Genomic DNA, 11,042 nt, shown 5'->3' on the forward strand with positions numbered 1-11,042 from the left:
GGGGGGCTCAGGGGTGAGTCGTGAGGGAAGGGCAGGGGGTGATCTGCGCATGCGCTGCACCACGGCATGCTGGGAGCTGTAGTTCGCCAGCCTCCCGCCTCCGAGCAGCCATTTTGGGCCCCGGGGGCTGCTGGGAGCTGTAGTTCCCCGCCATTCCCCCTCTGGTCGGCCATCTTGGGCCCCAGGGGCTGCTGGGAGTTGTAGTTCGCAGCAGGGCTGGGATCACGGCGCTCCCGCCCCCCCCAAAAAAAATAAACACCGGGGACCCCAGCGAGGCGCTGACACGGGGGGGGGGGGGAGGAACCGTTTTTTATTGCCCGCGGCCCCCCCGGCTCAGTTGGCAGCGTTGTTCTCCCCCTCCCCCCTCCCCCTCAAGCCCCCCCCCCCCAAAAAAAGGGGGGGGCTTGGGGGGTGTCCCAGTCCCGTGAAGGCTGCACAGCTCCTGGGGGGGGGGGAAATGAGGTCAGAAGTGTCTAAAGACCCCCCCAAAAAAAACTGAGGGGGGCAACAAAAAGGGGCTAGAGATGGGAATTGCCCCTCCCCAGAAACCAACTGCCCCCCATGGGCACCAATTGCCCCCCCCAGGGCATTAATTGCCCCCCCGGGGCACTAACTGCTCTACCCCCAAGCAATTAACTGCCCCCCCCCATGGCACCAATTGCCCTCCCAGGCCACTAATTGCCCCCCCCAGGCATTAATTGCTCCCCCAGACACTAACTGCCCCCCCCTTGCCCCTAATTGCCCCCCCCCAGGGCCTTAACTACCCCCCAGGGCACTAACCGCCCCCCCCAGGCACCAATTGCCCCCAGGGGCACTAATTTCCCAACCCCAGGGGCAGTAATTTCTCCCTCCCCAGTGCATTAACCACCTCCCCAGGCCCCTAATTGCCCCCCCGGCCTTTAATTGCCCCCCCCGGCCCCTATTTGCCCCCCCCCCGGGGCAGTACCGGGGGTCAGAGCTCGTCGTGCTCCTCGTGGGGGGGGGGCTGGCGGCAGGCGGCGGGGGTGACGAGCTCCATCAGGTACTCGCAGCGGCTCGGCTCCGTCGTGGCCGTCACCGCCGTCTCCGTCCCGCACGACAGCTTCACCTGGGGGGGGGACACAGGGACACCCCCGGGGTAAGGGGACACCCCCATGATAAGGGGACACCCCCCGGGAAAGGGGACGACCCCCCAGGAAAGGGGGACAGCCCCAGGGTAAGGGGACACCCCCATTATAAGGCGACACCCCCATGATTAGGGGACACCTCCATGATAAGGGGACACCCCCCTGGGGAAGGGACACCCCCCCAGGAAAGAGGACACCCCCTGGAAAAGGGGACGCCCCCCCCAGGAGAAGGGATGCCCCCATGGGGAGGGGACACCCCCCCATGGTAAGGGGAAGCCCCCAATATAAGGGGACACCCCCCCCCCGGGAAAGGGGACAGCCCCTGGGGTAAGGGGAGACCCCCCCCCGGGAAGGTGACACCCCTTCCCCAGGGGGGGGAATTTGGGGACATGGGGGGGCGGTTGGGGACATCGAGGGGGGGTTTTGGGGACTTGGGGGGGGGGCTCGGGGGGGGGGGTTGGGGACTCCGGGCAAGTTCGGGGGGGGCTCGGGGGGGTTTTGGGGACTTGGGGGGGGGGTTTAGGGACAGGGGGGGGGCTCGGGGGAGGTTTGGGGACACGGGGGGGGGGGGTTAGGGACACGGGGGGAGCTTGGGGGGGGGGTTTGGGGACACGGGGGGGGGCTCGGGGGGGTTTTGGGGGCACCGAGGGGAGGTTTTGGGGACTTGGGGGGGGGGTTAGGGACACAGGGGAGGCTTGGGGGGTGGTTTGGGGACACAGGGGGGGCTCGGGGGGGGTTTGGAGACTCGGGTGGGGTTTGGGGGGGTTTTGGGGACTCGGGGGGGGATTTTTTGGGGGGGGGTCTCACAGTGGTGGAGCGGTTGGGGCCCTGCCAGCAGCCGGTGCCGTGCTCGTACTTCATGGCGCTGAAGCGGTCGTGCTCGGGGCCGGCCCAGGAGCCCCAGGTCCTGCGGGGGGGGGGGGGGGGGACACAAACACGGGGGGGGGGTGTTTTAATGGGGGGGGCACAGCCACAACCCCCCCACCTCATCCCCGGGGTTTTGGGGGGGGTCCTGACCCCAGGTTGGTCTCGGCGCCGCCGTGTTTGGGTTTCTGGGAGACGCGCTTGAAGGGGCACAGGCGGTAAATGTACCTGGGGGGGGGCAGAAAAATGAGGGGGGGGTCCCAGTGACCCCCCCGGACCCCCCCCTCCGTGTCCCCATACCCATCCCACCCCCCATAGCCCCATACACTGCCCCCCAAGACCCCCCCCAGTCCCACCATACCCAGCCCCAGCCCCCCCCCAAATTGCCCCCCCCCCAAAGTGCGACCCCCCAGTGCCCCCCCCGCCCTAAAACACGATGCCCCCCCCACTACCCCCATCCCCATCCCCCAAAGACCCCCCAAGACCCCCCAAACCCAGCCCCAACCCCCCCCCAAGCCCCCCCCCACGCCCCCAAGTGCCCCCCCCCGGTGCCCCCCACCCCCCTGGTACCCCCCCCGTGCCCCCCCCGGCCCTAAAACCCGATGTCCCCCCCCACTACCCCCATCCCCATCCCCCAAAGACCCCCCAAGACCCCCCCCACTACCCCCATACCCAGCCCCAGCCCCCCCCCAGCCCCCCCCCCACGCCCCCAAGTGCCCCCCCCCGGTGCCCCCACCCCCCCCGGTGCCCCCCCCGTGCCCCCCCCGCTCACTCGTTGGTGCCCATCTCGTAGCACTGGCTGTAGAGGTACCAGAACTCCCCCTGGGGGCCGAAATCGAAGCCGATTTCCTGCTCCAGGGCCCTGATAAAATGGGGTGAAAAATTGCAATTTTGGGCAAAACGGGGAGTCGGAGGGGTTTGGGGGGGCTTTTGGAGGGATTTGGGGGATTTTTGGGGGGTTTAATGGGATTTTGGAGGGGTTCAGGCTGAGTTTGAGGGGATTTGGGGCATTTTTTTGGGGGGGTTGGGGAGAATTTGGGGCATTTTGGGGGGGGTTTAATGGGATTTGGGGGAATTTGGGGAGATTTGGGGCATTTTGAGGTCTTTTAAGGGGGTTTGGGGGGGCTAAGGGGGGATTTGGGGAGGATTTGGGGTGATTTTGGGTGGATCTGGGGGAATTTGGGGCATTTTGGGGCAGTTTAAGGGGGGATTTGGGGTGGATTGGGAGAGATTTGGGGGGGATTTGGGGCATTTTGGGGGGATTTGGGTCAATTTGGGGTGTTTTTTTTTGGGGGGGGGCCCCACCTGATGGACTCCTCCATCTCCTTCAGCGAGCGCTCGGCCTCCTCGAACTCCTCGCGCGCCTTCTGGGCAGCTGGGGGGGGGGGCAAATTTTTATTTTGGGGGGGGGGGCAGAGGGATAACCCCCCCCCCCAATACCCCAAGGACCCCCTCCAGCCCCTCCCATGTTAAAGAACACCCCCAAAAGCCCCCCCTGGAGCCCCCCCCTATAAAAAAATACAGACACCCCCCCCCAGAAGACCTTCCCCCCCAAAAGACCCCTCCCCAAAAAAACCTAGACCCCCCCCCCAAAAAAACAGCCCCCCCACCCCTGGTGTACCCCAGGGACCCCCCCAAGAGCCCCAAACGCTGCCCAAGACCCCCCCAAACCCCCCAGCCCCCCCCTTTATCCCACCCCAACCCCCCCCAGACCCCCCCAATTTGCCCCCCCCCCAGTGCCCCCCCCGCACCATCAATCAGGGCCTGGGTGGCGGCGTCGAAGGGGGGCTCCGGGGGGGGCTCCTCGGGCCCCTTCTCCTCCGAGTGCTGCGGGGGGGGCACCTGGTGGACGGGGGGGGGTCAGTGGGGTCCCCCCAACACCCCCTGAGGGGAGGGGACCCCATTCGTGCCCCCCCCCTCAAAAAAAAAACCTTCAGCTCCTCCTCGGGGCTGTCACCGCCGTCCTCGTCCTCCTCCTCCTCTTCGGCCTCCTCGTCCTCCTCCTCCTCGGGGGGGGTTTCCTCCAGGGGGGGCTCAGGGGGTGGGGGGGCTTCAGCCTGGCCCTGTGCATGGCCGGGGGGGGGGTCAGGCTCCAATATTCACCCCCCCCCCAAAATATTTCCTTTAATATAGACCCTACACAAACACCGGCAGCAGCACGGCCTCTACCCTTAAAAACCTTGCCCCCCCCTTAAAAAAAACAACAAACAAAGCCACGACCCCCCCCAAAAAACACCAGGGACCCTCCCCAAAATGCCAGGGACCCCCTCAGGTTTTTGGGGACCCCCCAAGGTTTTTGGGACCCCCCCCAAGACAAACCTGGGGCCGGTAGCGCTCCTTGATGCTGGCCCAGATGCGGTCACGGAAAGCGGCGGCGTCCGCCTGTGCCGGGTCCCCCAACAGCTCCTGGGGGGGGGGGCCACAAGGTTGGGGGGGGTCATTTTTTTTATGGGGGGGGGGCCCAGACCTTTGGGTGCCCCCCAGGGTTATTTTGGGGAGGGTTTGGGAGGGTTTGGGGGGGTTTGGGGGGGCCCACCTGCACCTCAGCCTCCGTCACGGCGCCGTCCAGCTCGGGGCGAGCCAGCAGCTCGGCTGCCGTCACCCTGGGGGGGGGGCGTTATAATTGGGGGGGGGGTCAGAGGATTTGGGGGGGGGTTTAGGGTGCTGCCAGCCCCCCCCCGGTGCCCCCACCCCAAAAACTCACAGCCCATCCCCGTCGGCGTCCAGCTGGGCGAACGCCTCGTCCGCCCTCGCCACCTCCTGCGCCGCCGCCGCCGCCGCGCGCTGCTCTGCTGGGACAAGGGGGGGGGGCTTTAAAAACGAGGGGGGGGCTCAAACCCCCCCGTGGACCCCCCCCCAATAAAAAAAAGCCCCCCCTTACCCTCCCAGAGCCGTCGCTGCTGCTCCTTGGCCTCTTTTTCGGGCCCCTCGGCCGCCTCCTTGGCCGCTCGCAGGGCGCCCACGCGCTCCTCCAGCCCCCGGCGCCCCTCCTGCAGCTCCGCCAGGCGGGCCTGGGGGGGGGCAGGGGGTTAAAGCCCCCCCCCCAAAAAAAAATTCCTCCCCCCCCCTTATTTCTGTACCCTCCAGGATCCCCCTATGCACCCCAAAGGTGTCCCCGAAATTCCCAGCCCCCCCCTGCCCCCTTGGAGCCTTTGTAGCCCCCCCCAGGACCCCTCCTGAGGTCTGTGGGGCCCTCAGGGATGTGACCCCCCCCCCCCCCGTGTGGCCCCCCCAGGACCCCCTAAATCCCCTGTAGGACCCCCCCACACCCCCAGGGCCCCCTACACCCCCGTGAGACGCCCCCTGTGCCCCCCAGGACCCCCCAAATCCCCTGGGAGACCCCCCCGTGCCCCCCCAGTCCCCCCACACCCCCTGTGGCATCCACAGGTGACCCCCAAGCACCCTCCTGTGCCCCCTCCACACCCCCGTGGGACCCCCCCCATGCCCCCAGGACCCCCCCAACACCCCCTTAGGACCCCCCCCCTTGCCCCAGTGACCCCCCCATGCCCCCAGTGACCCCTTAAACCCCCTGGAAGACCCCCCCGTGCCCCCCCAATCCCCCCACACCCCCTGTGCCACCCCCCAAGCACCCTCCTGCGCCCTCTCCACACCCCCATGGGACCCCCATGGGACCCCCACACACCCCCCAGGACCCCCACACACCCCCCAGAACCCCCCCCTACACCCCCCAAGACCCCCCCATGCCCCCAGTGACCCCCCATGTCCCTAACGACCCCCTACACCCCCTGGGGCACCCACAGGCACCCCCAAGCACCCTCCTGCGCCCCCTCCACACCCCCGTGGGACCCCCCCCACACCCCGTGGGACCCCCCACACCCCCCAGGACCCCCCCCCCGTGGCCCCCAGGACCCCCCACACCCCCCAAGACCCCCCCATGCCCCCAGTGACCCCCCCCACATGTCCTTAATGACCCCCCACACCCACAGGCGCCCCCCAAGCACCCTCCTGCACCCCCTCCACACCCCCGTGGGACCCCCACGCGCCCCCGTGGGACCCCCCCACACCCCCCAGAACCCCCCCTACACCCCCCAAGACCCCCCCCATGCCCCCAGTGACCCCCCCATGTCCCTAACGACCCCCTACACCCCCTGGGGCACCCACAGGCGCCCCCCAAGCACCCTCCTGCACCCCCTCCACACCCCCATGGGACCCCCACGCACCCCGTGGGACCCCCCACACCCCCCAACCCCCCCCAGGACCCCCCCCACACACCCCCCAGGACCCCCTAAATCCCTTCTGAGCCCCCCCACAGCCCCCCACTCCCCCCGCACCCCCTGTGCCACCCCCCAAGCACCCTCCTGCGCCCTCTCCACACCCCTGTGGGACCCCCACGCACCCCGTGGGACCCCCCCACACCCCCTAACACCCCCGTAGGACCCCCACACACACCCCTAGGACCCCCCCCCGGGCCCCCCCACCTGCTTGTCCTGGCGGCCCTGCGCCGCCTGCTGCACCAGCTGCTGCTTGATGCGGAAACCCTCGCGCGCCACCTCGGCCAGGCGCTGCAGAGCCTCGCGCTCCCGGCGGCCCAGTTCCCTGGGGGGGGCACCGGGTGGGCACCGGGGCACGGGGGGGGGGGCACCGGGACATGGGGAGGGGGATGGGGCATGGGGAGGGGGTAGAGGGTACGGTAATGGGGCGCTGGGATGGCACTGGGACATGGGGATGGGACTGGGACACGGGGATGGGGCACTGGGATGATACTGGGATGATACTGGGACACCGGGGATGGGACTGGGATGGGACTGGGACATGGGGACAGGGCACTGGGATGGCACTGGGACAATGGGGATGGGACTGGGACACGGGGATGGGGCACTGGGATGATACGGGGACGATACTGGGACACAGGGATGGGGCACTGGGACTGGGGATGGCACCAGGACACAGGGATGGGACTGGGATGGCACTGGGACATGGGGATGGGACTGGGATACAGGGACAGGGCACTGGGACAATACTGGGACGGGACTGGGACATGGGGATGGGGCACTGGGACAACACTGGGACGGGACTGGGACATGGGGATGGGGCACTGGGACGGGACTGGGACATGGGGATGGGGCACTGGGATGGGACTGGGACACGGGGATGGGACCAGGGCAGGGGTGGGGAACGGGACTGGGACTGGGGGGGGGGGGGAACAGGGGCATGGGGACAGGGACTGGGGACACAACCCCCCCCCGGAGCAGCCCCCCCGGGACACCGGGGACCCCCAGCCCCTTTTTTGGGGTCCTCGGGGCTGGGGGGGGCCTCACACCGCACCCCCCCCCCGGTGCCCCCCCCCGGACCCCCTCCTCACTTGCAGGTGTTCTGGCAGGCGGCCCCGCTGTTGTACTCGTCCCGTGGCATCGCAGCAGTCTGGGGGGTCGGGGGGGGCATCAGCACCCAAAATCCCCCCCCAGCCCTCCCCAAAGCCCCCCCACGAGCCCCCAAAGCCTCCCCGAGCCCCGCAAAACCCCCCTAAAGACCCCAAAGACCCCACCAAAGACACCAAAGCCCACCCCAAAGACCCCAAAGCCCCCCTAAAGACCCCAAAGACCCCACCAAAGGCCCCCCGAGCCCCCCCCCCCGAGGCCCCCAAAGGCCCCTCGAGGCTTCCAAAGCCCCCCCAAGACCCCACAGCCCCCAAAAGCCCCCCCAAAGACCCCTGAGCCCTCCAAAAGACCCCAAAAGGCCCCCCAAAGCCCCTCCCAAGACCCCTGAGCCCCCTGAAAGACCCCAAAAGCCCACCAAAGACCCCAAAAGCCCCCCCAAGACCCCCAAAGCACCCCCCAAAGACCCCTGAGACACCCAAAGCCCCCCAAAGCCCCCCAAAGACCACAAAAGACCCCCCCAAAGACCCAAACCCCCCCCAAAATCCCCCAAAGCCCCCCAAGACCCCCCCAAAGCATCCCCCAAAGACCCCTGAGACCCCCAAAGCCCCCAAAAGCCCCCCCAAAGCCCCCAAAAGACCCCCCAAAGACCCCAAACCCCCCCAAAATCCCCCAAAGCCCCCCAAGACCACCCCAAAGCACCCCCAAAGACCCTGAGACACCCAAAGCCCCCCAAAGCCCCCCCAAAGCCCCCAAAAGACCCCCCCAAAGACCCCAAACCCCCCCAAAATCCCCCAAAGCCCCCCCAAGACCCCCCAAAGCATCCCCCAAAGACCCCTGAGACCCCCAAAGCCCCCAAAAGACCCCCCCAAAGACCCCAACCCCCCCCAAAATCCCCCAAAGCCCCCCAAGACCCCCCCAAAGCATCCCCCAAAGACCCCTGAGACCCCCAAAGCCCCCAAAAGCCCCCCAAAGCCCCCAAAAGACCCCCCCAAAGACCCCAAACCCCCCCAAATCCCCCCAAAGCCCCCCAAGACCACCCCAAAGCACCCCCCAAAGACCCCTGAGACACCCAAAGCCCCCCAAAGCCCCCCCAAAGCCCCCAAAAGACCCCCCAAAGACCCCAAACCCCCCCAAAATCCCCCAAAGCCCCCCAAGACCCCCCCAAAGCATCCCCCAAAGACCCCTGAGACCCCCAAAGCCCCCAAAAGACCCCCCCAAAGACCCCCAACCCCCCCCAAAATCCCCCAAAGCCCCCCCAAGACCCCCCAAAGCACCCCCCAAAGACCCCTGAGACCCCCAAAGCCCCCCAAAGCCCCCCCAAAGACCCCAAAAGCCCCTCCGAGGCCCCCAAAGCCCCCAAAAGGTCCCCAAAGACCCCAAAACCCCCCCCCAAAGCCCCCTAAAGTGCCGACAAAGACCCCTGAGCACCCCGAAAGCCCCCCAAAGCTCCCCAAAGACCCCCGATCCCCGCCAAAGCCCCCAAAAGCCCCCCAAAGCCCCCCAAAAGCCCCCCCCCTCACCGCAGACGCCGTCGTTGACGTGCGCCGAGGGGATGTTCTGGGGCCGGTACCCGGCGTTGGTGCAGTGGAAGCGGCCGTTGGGGCACGCCGAGGTCCCTGGGGGGGGTCGGGAGGGGGGGTTTAGGGTGCGGGAGACCCCAAAAAGCCCCCCCCCAGGGGTGTCGGGGCTCACCGGGCTCGTCGGAGCCGTCGCGACAGTCGCAATAGTCGTCGTTGACCCACTCGAAGGCGATAGTGGAGGAGCCGTCGAGGCAGGTGAAGGGCTTCGATTCCTCGTAGAAGTGGTGGTCTGGGGGGGGGGAAAAAAGGGTAAAAAGGGTAAAAAGGGTAAAAAGGGGGGGGTCCGGAGCTCGGGGAGACCCCCCCCTCAACAAGGGGAAGGGGAGGGGGAGGGGAGGGGGCGCTTACTGGTGAGGGAGACCCCGCGGGGCCGCGTCACCTCCACGGCACCCAGGGGGGCGCCCAGCAGCAGGGGCAGCAGCAGCGGCAGCATGGTGGGGAGGGGCTTGTGGGGGGGGCAAGGATGTCAGTGCCCCCCCCCTCGGCCCTATAGACCCCCACCTGGCCCTATAGAACCCCCCCTTGTCCTATAGAACCCCCCTTCTCCTATAGAGCCCCCCCATCCCATACAGACCCAGGCCTCCGACAGGGCCCCCAAATCCCTCAGAGCCCCCCAGCCCCCCCCCCAAGAAGACCCCAGACCCCTTATAGAGACCTCAGACCCCCCTCAGAAACCCCCAAGCTCCCCAATAAAAACCCCAGAAGCCCCATGGAGCCCCCCAAACCCCCTCAGCCCCCCCTATACAGACCCCAGACCCCCCCACTAAAGACCCCAGAACGCCCATGGAGCCCCCAATCCCCCTAGACCCCCTCAGAGACCCCCCCAGCCCCCCTATAGACACCCCACATCCCTCAGAGCCCCCAGCCACCCCATGAGGACCCCAGACCCCCTCAGAGCCCCCCAGACCCCCCCATGAAGACCCCAGACCCCTTATAGAGACCCCAGAACCCCCATGAATCCCCCCAAAGCCCCTCAAGGCCCCCAAAATCCCCCTATGGAGCCCCCCACCCCCCCTCAGACCCCCTTAGGGACCCCCAAGCCCCCCATTAAAGACCCCAGGACCCCCATGGAGCCCCCCAACCCCCCTAGACCCCCTCAGAGACCCCCAGACCCACTCAGAGCCCCCCAACCCCCCCCATGGAGCCCCTGAGCCCCCTCAGACCCCCTTAGGGACCCCAAACCCCCATTAAAGACCCCAGAACCCCCATGGAGCCCCCCAAACCCCCTCAGAGCCCCCCCAGCCCCCCTCAGAGCCCCCCAACCCCCCTAGAGAGACCCCAGATCCCCTCAGAGCCCCCCAGCCCCCCCCATGGAACCCCCAGCCCCCCTCAGAGACCCCCACACCCCCCACTCCAGCCCCCAGGACCCCCACGGATCCCCCTAGACCCCCTCAGACCCCCTTAGAGCCCCCCAAATCCCCCCCCCAGGCCCCCCCGCCCCCCCCCCGATACCGCGGGCCCGGCCTCGAGCGACGGGTGCAGGGTCCACACGCCGGAACCGGAAGCGGAGGAGGGGCGCTTCCGGGCGCGCCGCAGCGGAGGAGCCCCGTCGGGCCGCGTCCGCCATCTTGGGTGTGGCGGCCCCTCCCCGGCCGCGCCGTGCATAGAAGGGCGGGCGGCGGCCATGTTGGGTGTGGCGGAAGGCGGCGGAAGGCGCGGCCAATGGGAGGCCGAGCGTCCGGTTGCTATGGCGACGGGGGGCGGGGCGAGGGGAGCCGGGGCCGAGGGCCGAACGTGAGGTGGGGGGGGGGGGGAGGGAATTAAGGGGGGGGGGCGGAATTTTGGGGGGGGGCACGGGGATGGGGGGGGCAAATGGGGGCGGGGGGGGCACGGGGGGGGAATTGGGGGAATTTAGGGGGGGTTGAGGGGATTTTGGGGGGTTTTGGGGGATTTTTGGGGGATTTTGGGGGGTTTTGGGGGGATTTTGGGGGGTTTTGGGGGGGATTTGGGTTTTTTCTTGGGGGGGGGGGTCTTAATTTAGGTGTCCCCCCCCCCCAGGGATCCGGAGCTGCTCGGTGACCCCCCCACAAATTGCCCCCCCCCCACCATGGCGGCCCCCCAAGGCCCCCCCCGTAAGGGACAGAGCCGAGAAAGTGGTAAGGGGGGGGTAAAAAAATGGGGGGGGGGGTAAAAAAATTGGGGGGGGGGGCACA

The 11,042-nt window shown here is 68.2% G+C and overlaps 1 protein-coding gene across 1 annotated transcript; it reads right to left on the reverse strand.

Annotated features, from left to right (window-relative positions):
- Positions 1 to 291: 291 nt before the first annotated feature.
- Positions 292 to 10,530, reverse strand: PRKCSH (PRKCSH beta subunit of glucosidase II). The gene is given in 19 exon segments (XM_084501722.1): positions 292 to 442; positions 947 to 1,087; positions 1,914 to 2,013; positions 2,124 to 2,198; positions 2,743 to 2,832; positions 3,276 to 3,345; positions 3,722 to 3,812; positions 3,902 to 4,033; positions 4,290 to 4,376; positions 4,507 to 4,573; positions 4,675 to 4,759; positions 4,852 to 4,981; positions 6,410 to 6,527; positions 7,294 to 7,334; positions 7,336 to 7,352; positions 8,830 to 8,925; positions 9,002 to 9,118; positions 9,238 to 9,334; positions 10,342 to 10,530. Coding segments are annotated over 18 exon segments (1,722 nt in total). The 5' UTR covers positions 10,516 to 10,530; the 3' UTR covers positions 292 to 442; positions 947 to 952.
- Between the last annotated feature and the right edge of the window lie 512 nt (positions 10,531 to 11,042).

Source organism: Aythya ferina (assembly GCF_964211825.1).
Source record: "Aythya ferina genome assembly, chromosome: 33".
Taxonomy (NCBI): domain Eukaryota; kingdom Metazoa; phylum Chordata; class Aves; order Anseriformes; family Anatidae; genus Aythya; species Aythya ferina.